This window comes from Diplotaxodon limnothrissa, linkage group LG13 (assembly GCF_057381915.1).
Source record: "Diplotaxodon limnothrissa isolate DT_005_m linkage group LG13, D_limnothrissa_male_GT1.1, whole genome shotgun sequence".
In the NCBI taxonomy this organism is placed as follows: domain Eukaryota; kingdom Metazoa; phylum Chordata; class Actinopteri; order Cichliformes; family Cichlidae; genus Diplotaxodon; species Diplotaxodon limnothrissa.
Genome location: NC_140608.1, coordinates 22885957 through 22904733, shown reverse-complemented (window position 1 = coordinate 22904733; position 18777 = coordinate 22885957). Strand labels below are relative to the sequence as shown.

Genomic DNA, 18777 nt, shown 5'->3' with positions numbered 1-18777 from the left:
AGCAGTAGTGAATGAAGGTACAATGGTCCCTGGTCAGAAAGCTCATTTCCTCTCAAACTAGTTTATTAAAAATGGAAATGAGTTCACTGGACTCCTCCACAACCATCAGATCCCAATCAAACAAAATTGATGTAGGTCACACAAGCATAGGAATAAAGTCAGGGGAAAATGTTCAAATGGGTGCTAAGAATTAGCCCTTTTTTACCCATATTTGAAGATATTCCATTAAATCATACATATTCATACAAGCACCTTTTCTACATCTACGTACTTTCTATCTAACGTCCAGACTCTCCTGAACACGCTGGGAGCAACTTGGGTTCAGTATCTTGCTACAAGGATACTTAATCAGCAGCTGATTTGTATGAATTTTATGAATTAGTTGGGTGTGGTTTTGGTCAAGGAGGTGAGCCACAACCACTCCCAAGTAATAAATCACAAATAGCTGTGTGTGTTGCTGTTTGTGTGTCTGTGTTATCTGCCATACCATGCATTACATATAGGTTTGTATGTGTGATTGTATGTGTTTCTATGTGTCTGAATGTATCTAACTAGTCTGTATGGAACTTTATGAATCAGAGGTGGATGTCACATATCTGTCATTTGGAGTAGTATTGCATCCTGGTACCTTCATAAAGTCTGCTCCAAACTACCGATTCCCACACACACATGAACATGAATACTATTGCTTCCCCACACACATCACATATGTATAGCCTTTAACTGACCCATAATCTCAGTTAAAGTTATCTTTAAAAAAGTGTTCCTCAGACCTGATTCTGGGATCCTTTCATACTCGCTGTCCTCACCAAGGCAGTGACCTTATGACCTTAACTGTTCAATCAAATTCTTTCCTCCCATAAAATGTCCTCGTCCTCACTTCCTGCAACTTTCTGCATGCTTTTCCAGTGCATGATTTGCTTACACATCCCAGGCAACAAACTAAGTAGTAAATACATTAAATCAGAATCTGTCTATAAACAACATAAAATACTTCTTCAGATGTTTTTGAACATGCACAATTTTTAAATATATTTCTGTTTCAATTCAAACATGCATAAAAATGATATTCTTCTCAGCAGTAGATGGCACTCTGTCACATGTAGTTTTGGCACCTAAAAAGATTGCTCCACCCCTAGGTCAAAAGTCAAACCCTCTGCTACTCATCATTTAACTGAAGACTGAAATGTTTTATGTCACAAAATAAATAAATAAATTTGAAAAGATTAAGGGACAGTGTAATAAACAAAAATTTGGTTTGTTGCCAGAATTTTAGGAATGTGCAAATTGGTGTGTAAGAAACATATTTTATTCTCAACCTAGATTTTGTGGTGCATCTTTTTTTAATTTAGCAATGTATTGAGCTGCAGTATAACAGTGGGCTTAATATGATCTTATGAGAAGCTTGTTTGTTACTCTTACTGTTATTCTCCATGGTTACAACTGTGGTTATGTTGAACATGGTTGCATTGTTTGGTGCACTGATGTTTGTGTGCACCCTAAGCACAGCTCTTTGGGGGGTTTTTCTGTACTTCTTTTTCAGCACTGTTATAGCCTTGAGGGGTTCATCATACCGATTAGGAGAAACCATGCTATAGGCAAAACACAAATAATACAACCGGCTGCAAAACGCAGAGATTACAATTCAAATCTATTTCCAAAGCAGCACAAAAATTCCTGAATATGTTCAGAAGGATGGATGGATGTTCACGTGGTGTTAGAGAATGAGCGAACATGTTGAGTTTTTCAGCACTTTGCCTGCTATGGCCTGCCAGTTAAAACAGTCTGATGAGATACACAAATGTAAGCATGAAACAGAACCCACAATATGTGATGTCATTGGGTTTATCAACCACAAACATATGGTTTATTAAACCAGATTTTGATAATTCATCTACTACCTGACTATTAAAAACTTTAAAAACTTGCAGATATGTTTTAAAAATTGCAACATGGAGGACACAATCCATCCTCACTGCAAAAGCATCAGATGCTGCTGTTTCATAAAATCCACTGATTTTAGATTTGCAAGATATCCTTTGATGTTTAGTTTTGTTGCTATTTGGCTAGACATCTTGGTAACTACATGGTTCCATTTCATCACTGAAACAAATCGGTTAGGGCTGGGAAAACAGGTGGCTGATGTACTGTTCTTTTACCGTGCGCACTGAAAAATGATGTCAAATGTGCATCAACATATGACAGCAGTCAGTCCTGAGCAGGGATTCAGATGCAGTAACTTGGATACCAACGCAGGTTATTACTGATGACTTTGTCTTAAGACATTTTTCACGTGATGTCATATGTGCATTGCTTAAGAGTTGTCCAGCGTAGTGGAAGTGATACAGCCACAGAAAACAGACAACATTCACCTTCAAAGTAAAACTAAACCTTTTACTTTGAAGGAGTAGTTTCCAAGTGTTTGAGCTCTCCTAGCAACCATAGCAATTGCAAGGAAGTTTTCGACAACTGCTTGGGAAATACACATTTTTCCTAACCAGCTAATGGTTGCCAGGAGGTCACTGATTGGTCTCTAGGCCTGCATGACTCAGGCTTTAGCAACTGATTTCACAGCAACTGCCATCAAACTCCAACAACAATTTACCAACGGGGGATAAATGTTTTTCCCTCAAGACCAGTGGTTGCCAGATGGTTGCAGACTAGGGTTGCCAACTCCCTGAAAAATAAATAAGGGACACCTCGTGGCCAGGGCCGGGCGACCCAGTTGTCTTCACCCTTCCCAGTGTGGTGAATTTTCTAGCTCTTTTTTTGTGTGTGAAATTATTTTTTTAACCATTTGACTTGAAGTTGATTTAAGTACATGCATATTCTATTCTTTGTGATATGAACACATGTGAAACAAATGATCATTTAGCCATTTATTTTTAGCTCAAAATGACAACATTAACACAGTAAAACAGGTCTCTTTCTTAAACAGAAGCCTGTCATGCTTAACTTTTGAGAATATAAGTAAATCTTTCTTTAAAAGAACTCTGTCCTGCTTAACTTAAAATAATAGAAAACAATAGAAAGAAAAATATTCTTGTAACAGTGCACATTTAGTGCATTTAGTACAATTGGCTTCAGTTGAGGTATTATTTCAGCTTTTCTAATGCTAATCAGCTGCTCCTGTTTGTAAACCCGCTTGTTCCCATGATTACGCATCATAATTCATCATCATTATTCATCTATGTATTACTTTTATGTATTAGTCATCTATTTGTTGTAATCATCTATCCTTGCAGTTGTTTATTACACAAAATAAATTATATGATCACACTTCTGGCCACATAGCGCTGATATTCACTGCACATGCCCATATTAACTTTTTCCAGCCAGGTGTTTTCCTTTTCCCATTCTTCCCTTTCTCTGAGGGGAACAAACATTGCTGCTCTAATGCTGGGCTCACACTGTGCGGTTTTAGGCCCATTTTGAGCCGATTTTTGAGTGATCGGACCGATTTTGGCCTTCATCGTGCGTCGTGTAGTATACGTGGGGTAACGAGAAGTGATTAACACCTCACGACCAGCTCCCGATCATCAATCGCTCGTGAGGGTGTCACCACAGGCGCTCACACTGCTCACGCGCAAACACGTAAACGTCGGTGAAAAAGACGGAGCAGCACAGCAGTGCAGCGTGTGATCTGGACACAAGCGATGGAGGCACTACTTGTAGAACTTCGAAAAGGCTCGGATGAGCTTTCCAATGTGGCCTCACAAAATGATCACGACCACAACAACCGTGAAAATAGTTGGATTTACATTGCTGCTCAATCACAGCTGCCTGATCAATGTTTTTCATTAGCAATTTAGCAAAGTTGATGGTGGTGGTGTGCGTCTGTGTGAGTGAAAGACAGAGAGAGAGAGGGAGAGCGACAGATTTTCTGTTATAACCTTCATGTTATGGAGGCACAGTGTGAGCACTCAGGTCGCATCAGAGCATCGGGCCGTATAGTGTGAGACCTGCATCGTGACCTACCAACTTCTAACCCCTGCGAGTCAATCGTGCAGTTTGAGCAGGAGCTGAATAACGTGACTGAAAAACTCGCACAGTGTCTGCCCAGCTTTAGGTGTACTGTCGTCCGAGACTTGCACCGCAGTGTCGGCGTTTGTTTCCCTGTTGGCCATGCTTGTTGTTGTGGTCATCTGTTGTCTTCCGGTATTTTCTCCGTAAGCGACCTTTCCTCGACCAATGAGATGAGCGGTAATCTGAATTGTCATACTCGAATTGTCATAAGTGTGGTGTCAGCTCATTGGTCACAAAGCAGGAGAGGGGCTGGGAATTATGTTTTCAAACAAAGCGTTAATTCCATTAACATTTATAGACTACTTTTGATTCTCACTGTATTACGGGACAAAGTGCGTCCCTTATTAGCTCAATACGGGACGTGTACTTTTGTTTCGAAATACGGGACGATTCCGTATTTTAAGGGACGGTTGGCAACCCTATTGCAGACCAGCCTGTAGGCCTGGGTAGCTCCTTATTCTTTTGACCTTACAGCATCACGCTTCCATCATGGCAGACAAGATAACATGTGGTTAGAAATCACATGACTGCAGAACCTGAACTGAGCTATGAATAATCTCAGCAATCTAGGTTAAGACTTAATATAAGCATAATTACAGATGTCTGCAATGACGTATGAATCACGCCACCAGAATGTTAAAACAAACAAAAGCCTTCCACATTCTCACATTTCCCACACCGCCGACAGATAGCTGGCTTCAGTATCTCTATTACTCAGCATGCAGCAACAACAAGCACTTGTCTCAGCTGTGTCTATCACTGTTTTGGTGCTGCTCTGGAAACACTTGCCTTGTAGTCTGAACTACCGCTCGCACCTTCATGTATTTCCTTGGGAATTTTTGCATTTGCTCATTTTCCCCCCTCAAAGCCAACCTTGCGTTGTGCAGTCAATAAAGATGTTTTCTGTATTTGCATGTGCCTCATCACAGTGCAGTGGTGCGAGCTTGCTGTGCCACCATGGCCCAGGATGTAAGATGGGTTTAATTAAAAAGGGATTGTTTATGAATGCAGGATATAGAAACACAGATGGACACCTAAACCAGTCTCAGTGATTTAACATCAAATGCAAAGCAGTGTTCAAACGTTGCTCTGAACTCCCGCTTATTAAAAATTTAACACACAGGCACTCCACAAACACAGGTTTCAAAAAAAATATTAGCATTGCTTTGTTTAGTCTATTGTTCCTCTCAAGAATATTGGATCTTTGTATTTACTTTAGCCTATAGTGTGTTCATTCAGGATACTAATACTATGCTTTAAGAAAGACCTAAACAACATACTTACTTGCTGTTTTAGTCTATCAATAACGCTGGTGAGAAGACGCTCCTCCTTCCCCAGTTGTGGTGTGGTCACGATAAAGTCTACATCGTGGCCAAAATCCTTCCCCCTGGAAACAAAGACATAGCACAGTTACCCACTCACTGTATCCTGGAAATAATGAAATGAATTACCTTTTAGTCATAGCATTTAACTGATGAAGAGGGAGGGTGGCAGACGGTGCTATTAAAAGAACAAGCCAAGCTAATGGCACTGTCTCTTTTTTTTCATTATTCAAACAAGTAATTTTTTCCCTTCAGTAGCTAAGTGTAAAAACCCTTTTTGTTGCCTCAGCTGTCAGAGCTTTAACTTTCATGAGAATCATCATTTTCTACTTGGATCGGTGTCATAAAGCGGACCCATATGGACCCTGAATAGGCTTGCACAATGCATTTACTCTGTCAGCACAACTGCACATAAGAGATGTTGCAGTACTGAGTGATTATCAAGTGATTATCTGGCAGAAGAAAAAGCTCTGGACGGAACCGCTGTATGGGCAGAAGATATGTGCACAAAAGGCATATCAAAGCTTCTGTCTGGCTCACTGGATCCATAGGCACTTGAGCAGAGAAGCAAGAAAAGCAAAAGCATCCCCATTATTAAATCAGGAGGAGCAAATGTAGTTTTTTTTTTCCTACCCTACTTTTCTGTCGCTTGAAAAGTAAATTATCATACACTTCTCTGCAGCGTTTTTATTAGAAGCCTATCCTTTTAAGTCACGGCACAGCAGCGAGTTATTCAGACTAATCAGAGGAAACGCGAGAAATATGCAGAAATCTATTGTAGACTTACTGAAATTTATCCCCGCTCAGAGGAAACCGTCCTGCTACAGAAGTGAGCGTCACAACATTTGTTTATCAAAATCTTTTGAATGTCAAATAAGCGTGTTGCACTATGCGTAAATCTGTCACACCCAACCACACTAGGGAAGCCTGATCAAACAGTAAGGACTGTCAGGCTGACTGAGTGACCAAATTTAAACATGTGGACCCAAGCAAACACTGGGGTGCTGGCGTCACTGGTCAGTTTGTGTACACTTTGAGCAACTGTTTTTATTTCGATTTAGTTGTTGGCTTCTTCAGAATACACATGGTTCGGAGTTAGTACTAAACCCGGGCTTGATGGTGCGAATGCGGCGTGTAGATATTCTTTGGAAATTACAGTCCATATAGTCTAAGGTGCTTGGAAAGAAAAGCATCTGGACTTCTTTAAGTTACTTGAAGACATTTCACATCTCATCTGAGAAGCTTCTTCAGTTCTAAGGTCAAATGATGTTGAGTCCCAGATTTAAGCCCTAAGGGAGTGTCCAACAAAAGGGACACGGACCCCCTATTGATCCTCCATCTAATCACACGAGCCAAGGTGTGAAAACGGGTGTAGGTCACAATCAGCCAAGGTTTCGAGTGAACTCACTGTGAAACCTAGCCCCAACCTATCATGTGATTTCCTGAGGTCCATGTCCCTCTTGGGGGTCACTCTCATAGGACTTAAATCTGGAACTCTCCACCATTTGACCCTAGAACTGAAGAAGCTTCTTGGATGAGAGGTGAAACATCTTCAAGCAACTTAAAGAAGTCCAGATGCTTTTCTTTCCAAGCTCCTTAGACTACAATGACCTGGATGACTGAGAACCTTCACAGACATACAGTCCCATATAGTTTTCTAACTCCCAGCTATAGACTAATTTTCACTTTTTGTAATGGCCAGCAGGGGGTGACGTCAGTGAGAACTGCTGGTTGAGTCCAGCCGTATTGGAAACCTGCTCCTGTGAACTATGAGTCTACAGTCTCAGTTGCTCGTTTCAATTCTTACTAAATATAACAGGATTGAGGCAAAAAGCAGAATTAAGCAGGGTGTGCTTCACTATGCGACTGACACGTCAGTAGACTGTAAGTGTGCATTATCAACCGCAAACAAGCTTTGTGAGGTTTCACAATGAGACTAACCAAAGGGTGTTGTCACAGTGGTGGCACCGTTCCCCTTTGACTAAGCCTTGAGTTCTGGCATTTTTCCCATCTCTATATTATAATTTAATTTTTGTTTGTTTGATTGATTTTTGTTAGCAATAACTCACTGTAATATTAAAATCCAATTTAATTTTGGCTAGCAAAAAACTGCCATACAGGACACCGGCCTGTGAAGGGAATCATCTTTCCACGGCAACCTTGTGGCATTTCCAGGGGGCTTTATTATTTTCCCACTTATCAGAGACATAGAGATCAGAGAGCATTTGTTACTCTGATCACCTGCCTAATCTCCAGGAAACTGTCTCAACTTATTGAACAGGCTATTACTAGGAACCACTAAATTCATATCTTTGGTTATCAAAGCCATACGGTGACCACAGATATGCTGAAGAAAGTTTCGGTTCAAGAATTATTTCAGTTTTAATGTCTTCAGAAATTAGCATCTCCCTCTTTTTTTTGGCTGATTTTTGCTTTCTAAAACCCGGTTGCCTGTTTTCTGTTTGAGGACCACCCACTGTCCGATTTTCATACTTGAAGCTAAAAAACATTTTCAAAAAATTTTCATTATGAGTGAAACTGATTTGATACACACGGCAGGCCTACAGTTTAACACACATAGAGCTTATGTATTATTAGTTACATAAATCGACAGGATAAAAGAAGTGCGTGTACAAAAGTAGGAAGTATATTGCTGCCATTCATCAGACAGAAAGAAGACGTGGGATTATATAAGTTTATGCCTGTTTCTGCTTCTTTCAGAACATAAAATTTTAGTTACTTATATATATATATAAGACAGTACTATATATTGGGTATTTTGTTTTGTTATATATACATGTTCTATCTGTCTAACAGCCTTTTCACAATGTATATGGGGAGTGCTGGTCTGCATTAGTATATGAGTAGGTGATAGGTGTCAAAGTAATATCAGAGTGAAAGCCAGGAGCCATAGCTTCCCGGCAGAACTGTGCATCATAATTGGATGATCAATGTTATTCACCTGTAAGTGTTTTTTATGATGTGGCGGTCTGGTTTATGTACTATATTTCTGCATTGAGTATGCTATCTTATTACAGTTATATTACATTTACAATGTACATATGCAGTCATGCACATTATAATACTGATATATTGTTATCATATCCGTTTAATAGAAGGCACTTTGGACTGCCCCGTTATTTCCCAGGGGGTCGCAACAGCGAACAGATCTGCACATTTGATTTGGCACAGATTTTACACCAGATGCCTTTCCTGACATAACCCTCCCATTTATCCGGGCTCGGGACCAGCATGAGCAATATACGCTAGCTTGTGACCCACTCGAACTGGGTTTCATCATATCAATTTAGTAATATTTAATCATATATATCCATTATTATTTAACTTTCAAAACATAAACTGATGGGAATTTACGACTGTCCTTGAAAGGAGGTTTATATCTGTGCTTTGAAGCTCTTGAGAGGAGATCAATTTAGTGGCTGTGGCTGAGGTCCACTCCAGTTCCACCTGCTGATAATGCATTCCTCCTACGAGCAATATATTTATCATCCTCCAGCCAGTTAAGATCAGTCTGTGCTGTGCCAGGGTTTCAGAGGCGCTTCCAGTCAACACAATCACAAAAGCAGTTGGACACACCCACGTGTGCCTTACACCACGAGCAGCATCTGTGCTTACAATCATATTCACAGAAGCATATTCACTGCTTTGAGGTTTCCTTTAAAATTCTCAATGACGTAGGTGTATCTACCAGTAATGATGCTCTGAGAGTACTTTGGCGTGCTCATTGGCATTCAAGTCAGACGATAATAAAATTAAGCCTTCAAGACAAACGATGAGCTGCTCAGAAGTGTAAATATGACTGCAAATGGGTTTGAATGTACGCCCTGCGATGGACTGGCCCACCTGTCCAAGGGGTTTTCCTTCCTTTCACACAGTGCATCCTGTCACAGGCTGCAGGATAACTCAAAAACAGCAGTCAGACAGAATGATGAAAAGAAACTGTGAGTTTCTGGCGATTATAGTAGCTTGTGTGTGTAGACACAAATACACAGAAACAAACCAGGGCTAAAGTTGTGCCCTCAAATAACAGAAGATACCCCCGACCGTCGTCAAGTTTAGCTCTGGCACTACCTGCCAGAAGGCCTTGCATTATTTCACCCTAATCATTGCCCAACACCCACTCACACACACCTACACACGCACACACAAAAGCTTTTGAAAAAACAACGAGCGAAAAATCCTACATACGTAAGCACCAGTGTCACAGCAAACAACAAAGCAAAGTGACAATGAATGTTGGGGGCGATACAGCTCTAAAGAAGCCTCTGCAGGCACGAGGCTCGGTGTTTGATCTCTCTTTGCTGCTGCTTGACAGCAGCGAGAGTGAAGAAAGGTGCAGAGGCTGTGAATGGCTTGCGGGAACGCTTCAAAGGTCACTGTGGCTAATTCAGGGAGCAAGGAAGTAATAGAAAACAGCCATTAGAGCTGCAGAAGGCATGATAATGTTAATGGTTAGCATTAGCAGTAGACAGCGTGTACCCCTGTGGCATTTACAGAATCGAGCACCTGGTTTACAGGTTCACTCTGCAGCTGCGTCTTTGGTAACACTTATTCAATTTGCCTTGTGAGCCTGTTTTATTTTGTATTAAATATCAAAGCTGTTAAGTGAATTCATTTTAACACTTGTGTTTAGACTTTGCAGTATATACATACACATATATAGGCCTCAATGTGAAGAGTTGGCACTTCTTTGACTGTTAGGACAGCGCTACTTGAGAATGCATCACAGATTTCCATCTGCTGACTGAGCAACTTTTGCCTATGAAATCTCCCAACACTCAGCTTTAATTGGCAAAGCTGAGATTCCACAACACTTCCAGCTCGTACAGTGTGCTTAAGTTGTTAAGTGAGTCTCGCTGTTAGCCTCTGCTGCGCCGGCAAAACCCACTCGAGTGCACTGCATAAATGTGTGCCGAGAATAGCAAAGAAACCAAAGCGGGAAGGAGACAGAGAGAGATCATCAGCATAAATTGGGTTTACCTCCTATCTGAGCTTAAGAACGACCTAATCTTGTCAAATAGTGGTTTTCCGTGTCTGTGTGTGTATGTGTGTGTGTGTTAGGGGATAACATGGGAAGGTTATTTTAGGGGAAGCGGCATTTACGCTTTTCAGCTCCCTCCCATTTGAGCATCAGTATGTGTCAGGTCAGTGCAGATAATTCAGCAGCAGTCAGCGGAAAGGCGGATGACAGCATGTCGTGCACATTCTTCCAGCATACCAGGGGTTCTCCTTCTTCTTCTTCGTCTCTGCCTTTAGCAGTGCAACTTCAGAGCTCTGTTCCTGTTTAGCATTGGACACCTACTCCTGCTCAGTGGGATGGATGGATGTGAAGATGTGGGTAAAAACAGAAGAATTGATAGGCGTTCGGGCACAGCTGCACGTCGATAAACACCTGGTTTGAATTTAGGCCATCTAGTCTTTTATCGCGTGAGGGAAAATGCTAAATTATTAAGTGTTACTGCACAAAGACAATGAAATACACATGGTTATTTACAGTTTTGTGTGGACGACATGACGACACGCATGAATAATACAGATCTGCGAAGTGTTAGGCTACGGGCGTCTGCAGGCTAAGCTCTGCAAAACTTAGGTCACAAAAAAGCAACCAGGCTTTGTTTGTGACTATGCATCATTTTCCCCTTCTATCAGCCTTCCCATCCACATTTCTTGCTAACACAGCAGTGCGAGGCGATAATCAGGAAGATATGAAATGAGAACAGGAAAAAGCAGCTAAGTGTGGCCTATTCTTCATGACCAGATGGCTTGTTTTGCTCTTTCCTCCCCTGCAAGCTGATAATGAGGTTTGTTTTAGAATCACGACACCCCGAACTAAGCCGATAAGGAATACTTATCTCAGCTGTTGTTCAAGGCAAACTGTGCGGTGGGACTCGGCGGCTGTTTGCGGATTTGAGAGGAGACACCAATGCCCCCCCCCCCCCCCTCATCAGTGTCACTTTGAGTCATATTCCAGACAATTTGATGTCCCTCAGTAGGGACTTGCCTGCCTCATACTGAAATAAACACAGTGTTCCGCTGACACTGCGTGAGCCTTCACATGCAGTTGTGGAAGAAGCTGTATTTTCAAGTGTAATCTATTTTTAATCCTCCCCTCCAACAAAACCGCTTTAAGACTTGTCACCCGCCTTCCACAGCTGTCCTTTCAATAAGGCTAATGTCAGTGGCATCAACAAATCCTCGCCACGCTGTTTCTCTCTGAAGTGGATGACAGCCTGAGTTTATTCCAGCACACGAGTTATTTTGTGAAACTTTTGGGAGTCGTGGTATCTTTTTGTGCATCTTCTGCCGAGATGAAAGATTTGCCAGAGCCGGGTGCAGCTATTTAAGGAGGTATATAGGATATGCACATTTCCATTTTTGACAAGGGGTATCGGCTAGAAAGATGAAGCTAATAAGAGACTCTACACCAGGCTCAAAATTATAGGTAATTAAATCGAGCTTTGACAGGACTTTAGAAGGGAACATTTTCAAATATGTCACCGTGAAACGAGTAAGTGGATTATTAGTGGTACTGCTGGCATCTTAGAAAGCATATGAACTATTTTGGTGTAATAGACCTCATACTGCCTCCCACTGTGTTTAAACCATGTCTGGAGAATCAGCCTTTCAACAAGATAAAGGTAAATTACTTACTTGCTTCCTGATAATGCACAAGTTATCGTTCTTCAATTATAGCGCCGCATGATTCCAATTAGGTCTATCTCGCTCTCTCTCTCTCTCCAAAGTCTCCACCAAATATGGGGTGAAGTAAATGTGTGTTTCATTTCCCCGAATTTGAAGCCATAAAGGCGCTCTTGCAGGCCCCTTTACACTTTGCAGCAGACTCCTGGCCCATAAATCTTGAGCTGTTCCTCTCCCTCATTCTTGAAGTTAACTATCCATGATGCTCTAATCACCTTCCTCGACTCTCTTACCACATTTCCCCTCTGAGCAGTTATTTACATAATCAGACATCATTCCAGCTGTCATTTAACAATTTGAAGATTGGAGCGTTTTTTTTTTCCTTGTGGATTTTCACAACATCCTTATTTAGGAAATTTGTGAATCTTTCCCATTTACACATTTGCCCACCCCTCCTGATTTCTTAGGTTGTTCTTGTTTTTTACATATTTGCCACATTTACATGCTTCAGATCATCAATCGAAATTTAATATTAGACAAAGATAACCCGAGTGAACACAAAAAGCAGTTTTTAAATGATGGTTTCATTTGTTTAAATAAAAAGTTATCCAAACTTACCTGGCCCTGTGTGAAAAAGCAGCTGCTCACTAGACCCGACACCTGGTTGCAAGATCCTGGGCAATCAAGTGTTTTTGATAACTGGGGATGAGTCTTTCACATCAGTGTGGAGGAATTTTGGTCTACTATTCTTTTCAGAATTGTTTTAATTCTTCCACCCTGGAAGGTTTAAGATCATGCCAAAAATCAGTCTGATTTAAGTACAGACTTTGACAAGGCCACTCCAAAACCTTCATCTTTTGGTGTGTTTTGGATTATTGTCCTGCTCCATAACCCAAGTGCGCTTGAGCTTCAGGGCATGAACTGGTAGAGAGCAGAAGTTATGGCTCCAGCAATTACAGCAAGTTGTCCTAAAGCAGGAAAACACACTACAACCACGGCTGGTATGATGTTCTTTTTATGAAATGCTGTGTTGGTTTTGTGCCAGATGTAAAGGGACTCAAAACTTCCAGAACGTCCAAAAGGTATTTGGTTTGTCAGTCCACAGAATTTTTTCCCAAAAGATTTTGCTTTGGAAATGTCCCATGCATGCCATTTTACCCAGCGTCTTTCTTTTTGTTGAATCATAAACAATGGCTTTAACTGAAGCAAGAGATGTCTGCAGTGCATTAGATGTTGTTCTGGGTTCTTTTGTGACTTCCTGATTCTTGGAATAATTTTAGTCAGCCCAACACTCCTGGGAAGGTTCACCACTGTTGCAAGTTTTCTCCATTTGTGAGGCTTACATCGTGGTTCACTGGAGTCCCAAAGCCTGAGAAATAGCTTCGTAACCCTTTACAGACTGATAGATGTCAGTGATGTTGTTTCTTTAGTGGCATGATGGTTTTTTGTTTGTTTTTTTTTAATCTTTTAATCTACTTCACTTTGTCGGACAGTTTCTACTTAGGTAATTTCTTGATTCAACAGTTCTGGCAGTAATCAGGCCTGGGTTTGGGTAGTGAAATTGGACTCAGTTTTTCCCAAAAGAAATGTTGTCAATCACAATTAATTCATAATTTAACAGGGGGGGGGGGGGGGGGTAATCAGAGGGCTAGGTACATTTGGATAGTTTTGTTTTTTATGTAATGTATGTTTTGAGCAGAGAAATAATACCATTTCCTTAATAAAATTAAGTTAAGCCATCCCTAATAAAGTGCCCACTGAGTGTATATATCATATTTTTCACAGGTGATTTTTAATAAAACACTCGTGTGATTCGTGTAGGCAGCAGGTATTTCTTTGATAAAGGCGTCCTTGTCTGCTAGTTTGAGTGTTAAAGGTTACTTTGTATCAACCTCTGGTCTACAAGAACTGCAAATAAAATAGATTTCATTTACAGTCTCAACACTGGTCTAAAAATCCATGAAGGGACATGTGTATGGCCTACAAAATGATTTTAGGGTTTGGCTGTTGATTTACAATTTTTTTTTTTGCAATGCGCAAAGAAAATGCTCACAGCAAGAGAAATCAAAATGAACAGTGGACGTGGTTTAAACGGCTTGAGGTAAGAAACAGATTTCAGGAAAAGCACCATGCTGTCTCTTTGTTTAGACAATTGTGTCATTCTGGAGTTGCAGTCGGCATCTGGTGCTGCAAATATTTCCTCCTAGTATAAAATAGTGAAGTACTCTGATTTCATGCACATTTGCTGCCAAGCTAGTATGCTGTAAGGATCAGCATGTAAATCGGTGTTGTATATTACAAAGTGTGTTGAATTTGCAAAGCCTTTGGCTACACCTGACAAATGTGAGATAATGCCACGATACCAGTCCTGTAGCTAAAGTGACTTTTTTTCCCCGTTATAAAAGTTAGCGTATAGTAATTTTCCACCAAACTCTGACAAACAGAATACAGCAAATGCAGAAAAGGAAAACTTTAATAAGGTTTTAAGGGAGCAGGAATAACTCCAGTAACATGTGATGTTTGCAGTCCAGACACTATTAAAGACCATCAGCAAAGCCGCGGCAGCTCTGTTACCCCTGTAGAGAGGCAAGCGCCCATCCTTACTGCCAGACTGCTTTTGAATTATTTACCTCACACGCCACTGGTTACGGCTGGATTTTTACAACACCACAGAGCGGAGTGCTCCACACTTACTGAGCCACAAAGCACTGCGCATAACAAAATAAACAAATAAATAAATAAATGAAACAGCACCACAAAGACGTGCCAATGGAGGGAGGCACCGGCTGCGAGCGAACAGTGGCACTCAGCAGGTAGCTTTACAAGCGCACTCACTGTGCACTCTGAGACTGACAAATGTAATGCACTTTAGCATCTTAATGTAAATGCAAAACGTTAGTAACCCGTGCTATCTGGCGTTCTGTTTTACTGTCAAGAACAAAGGCGTGAGATGGGGAATATTCTGCGGTGGTAAATATCAAATTAATCCGTTTTGTCTAAGAACTCTCGAAAACTGCAAGATGCAATTAGACACCAGCGGCTCTGACGCTTCTACCCAGACACTCACTCTGTGACTTCTATGCTCTGATATCAGATAATAATAATAATAACAGTAATAAGATCCACCTGGGAATCAAGCAGACCTCTTGAGGCTTTGCTAATGTCTTTGCTTTCCCTGTGTATAATATGAACAGAACAATAATGGGGGATGGGGAGGGGCGAGGAAAGACTGAAGGTGCCGTTGTGTTTCATCTTCAAATATCAACACTGAAAGGAGGAGACAAGTCTTGTACCTGCGAAAGCCACCTGTCAGTGTGAGTATGGCGTCCGGTGTGATCGCACGGACAGCTTCGTCAATAATGTTCCCCAGGGCTTGGGCCTCTGCTTTACTGACAGCCCTGGAGATGTCTCCATAATGCAGAAAACCTGCAGGGAAAAAGACCACGTGGTTATTAGTCTGGAAGCCAGCCATCAATCATAGCCATTTGCTCCAGGGAACTGGAGAGTCAGAGTGAATTAAAGGTAAGGTAAAAATGGGATGTGTTCTCCTGGCTGATAGAAGACGGCCGCCGGTGTTCGACCGCTGCAGACACAAAACGACTGCAGCGAGTGCAGAAACGGTGCAAAAATTATAATTCGTGGATCAATCGGTATCTCATTGATTTGTATGTTCCTCTGTCTTTGTGCTACATGAAAAGCATTAATTATCCATTTCTTTTTTTGTCCCCCACCGAAGAATGGAGCTTCCCCCAACAATTAATTAGAAAACCTTTAATGATATTTCTGCTTCTAATGAAGTAAATTAAATGGGGTTATTCGTGTTTCTGCTCTTTTTCAAGACTCGTCGAGCACGACGGAGGGTTCAGGGTTCAGACAAATTTTCCACGTCAAAAACTCACACGGTATTTCTCCGCACGGAGTCGACACCGCAGTGTTCCAAGTGATCGATTACGACCAGTTTGATGAAGGTGTCTGTCAGCGCAATACATTATGGGACGGAGTTTGAAAGTGAATGGAAACCTGCGAGCGATGCAGTACAGTGTTTTGAATTACCATCCAGCTACACTCCAAGCAGCAGAAGAAGCAGAGAAATGATGCAGACGAATGAAAAGCTGAATATCAGTATTTTGTTTTTCATATGTGAGAGCACTGTGGGGTATATGTCACTGTCGAAAGCTGATGCTATCTGCATGTCTGGCTGCTTCTGTCTTGGTATATTTCTTCATATTTCTCACTCACGTATTCCTTTCACATTTGATCACATCTGTTTCTTTTATATTTTTTAGAGAGGCACTCCAAACACCTTTAATTCTGTCTGTTTATGGTTTCTTAAGCATGAAGCCTAAGCAAACTTTTTCCTTTAGCACCACAAACAGGTTCACATTTGTGGGTTTCATCTCTGTGGATTGTTATATTTGTTGCGGGCCCTCGATTTTCATCAGGTCATCATTTTAAACTTTACGCCGAGCACTTCGGTTTATGACCGCGGAAATTAATGACGTTCTCATCAGCCTCGGCCGACCTCAGCTCCCACTTGTGAATGAAGCATCCATCAAATCTGCGTTTCGTAGTCAGAAACTCCTCCGACAAAAATAAACAATGAATTTGAGATTAATGACAACGGCTCACGGAAAATTTGCACGGAGGCTCCGAGTTCATGTCACGGCATGTCGTAGAAGCACACGAGAACAGAGCGCTCCACCTGAACTGAAAAACATCTAAGGCCACACAAACCTGCGCTCTGTATGTTAATTAGCAAATGCTAGCTTTCTAACACAAAGATGGAGATTCACAAGATATTTAATTACCAGGGGACCTCGTGTGATCGCTAATACCAGAAGCATCTAATAATTTGCTCATTTCACAGCTCTTACTAGTACTAGAGGTCAAATAAGTGTATGTTATCTCCTTCATGGAAAACCTGGATGCTTTATCTGTTTTTTTCATCATAAATGAGAGGCCTCGTCGTGTGAAGAGCACGGCAAATCCTCACAACAACACACATCTGTGCGCCGTAAAAAAACGTTGTTGTAAATTGCAAAGTGAGCAGCAGGATGGAGCGGTGTCTCCCAGCTGCGTGCTTGCTGATTTTTAAGTGGCATAAAAGAGTTGTTCATCTCAATAATGTGTGACATGCTCTCGGTTGTAATTTCACTCAAAAGCCAAACGAGCCAAACCAGTGGACAGAATAAATATTGAGGGGAGGTGGGGGTATATGCTAAAATTTATGCTGTCGTATACCACAAATACCGGCCTGGCGACAGTTGCTGGAGGTGAAGTTAAACTGTTTAGAACACATCATCTGCGCTTTATGAAAACCAAGACAAGACGAAGCGTCAATCCATGAAGTATTTCACAGGAGAAGTAAAGAATCTGAGCTGCTGTTGGAGCTACGAACAAAAGCAGGGCGTCCTCGCATTCAGAATCATCCTCTGTGCATAAATGCATGAAATATCTCACCTTCAGAAAAAGCATCTTTGTAGAATGGCTCAAAAACAACTAATAACTACCACAAATGAAAAATAAATTTTCAGCTTTTGGCCAGTTTGCTTTTCTTTTAGCCTCACAGAGCCACTCTTGTGGCCGTGGGCTGTAAATTGTTGAAAAAATCTTAGCACCAACTTAATTCGATGGCCCGCTCTGGCGCGACAGAGTGGTGAGACGTCTGCACCATGCCTCCCCTTCAGAGTCACTACTTATTGATTTAGGTTTTTTTTTTTTTTGTAAGAAAAACTCTCCTGTTGTGGTTTTTTTTACAGTAAACTCCCTGCTGATCATATCTCACTTTAGAGAAAACACATTACCGCTAGAGGCTCACATCCTTTGGGAGTAAACAAAAAAAAGGCACAAATAAAGTCCCAAACGACATGCAGCCCCACCCCCCGCAGGGATTTAACAATTAGGCCTTTGAGTCTCTCTTGGAAGCGAGCTCGACTTGAAATTTTTCCTCTATAATTTGTAAAGTGGCGGAGCGAGGATGGTGAGATGTTGATGTACCACTTTGTTGCATCCGGTTGAGATGAATGCCGGGCTCCGCCAGAACGTCGCTGAATGAGCGCAGCCCTCTGCGGTACCACTTCTCAGCTGTCTTAGGTCCAACCCCAAACACACTTGTGAACAGCTGGCAGGAAACGAGGTAAGTATGTAATCAAGGAGACATGCTCTGAAATGACAGGTTCTTCTGAGAAGAGGTAAGCATTCAAAGTTTCCAAGAGCTCCGAGTCCTTAAGAGGGAGCAACAGAGCGCATCATTTTCACAGCGAGTTAAAAGCTCCAGAATGGAGAAAGCGAGCCATCGACTGAGTTGTTATTCATCCACTGACCTTTAGTATTTGATACCTTTCATCCGAGAGTATTTTCTCGACTTCAAACGAGTGGCCGTGTTGAAGGATCTCCTGCAAAACACAAAGGCGGATGATATTATCATCAAGGAAAGCAATGTCTGTGTCAGCATCGGCGTGTTTTCCCCTGGGTTCCCCCCCAGCCGGCTATTAACAAATGGGCCCCAAATCGCTGCTTATTTGAGAAACCATCCACTTATATCAGGCGTCCTTATTTCCATTTCTTTTCCTTTCGACAAATAATGGCTTTGTTGTTGCGAAACCTGGGATTAATACCTGTTTTATGGCAATCATAAAAAACCCCAAGGTAATGTTTTCCCCCAGATTCTGTTGTTTGCTCCAAAACCGCTTTGTTCTGCATTTAATTGCCTGCGTCTCTCAGTGAGAGTGCTGCCAATTTTGCTGGTCACATTTTAACTGTCTTCATT

General features: G+C 41.5%; 1 protein-coding gene across 1 annotated transcript in view; it reads right to left on the bottom strand.

Annotated features, from left to right (window-relative positions):
• Positions 1-18777, bottom strand: part of dntt (deoxynucleotidyltransferase, terminal) — a 104019-nt gene that overhangs the window by 54051 nt on the left and 31191 nt on the right. Inside the window, exons 5-8 of the mRNA XM_085369542.1 lie at positions 18332-18403; positions 18006-18129; positions 15302-15434; positions 5311-5413 (exon numbers count right to left, since the gene is read on the bottom strand). Coding sequence (XP_085225668.1) covers positions 5311-5413; positions 15302-15434; positions 18006-18129; positions 18332-18403 — 432 coding nt within the window. The remainder of the gene's footprint in view (positions 1-5310; positions 5414-15301; positions 15435-18005; positions 18130-18331; positions 18404-18777) is intronic.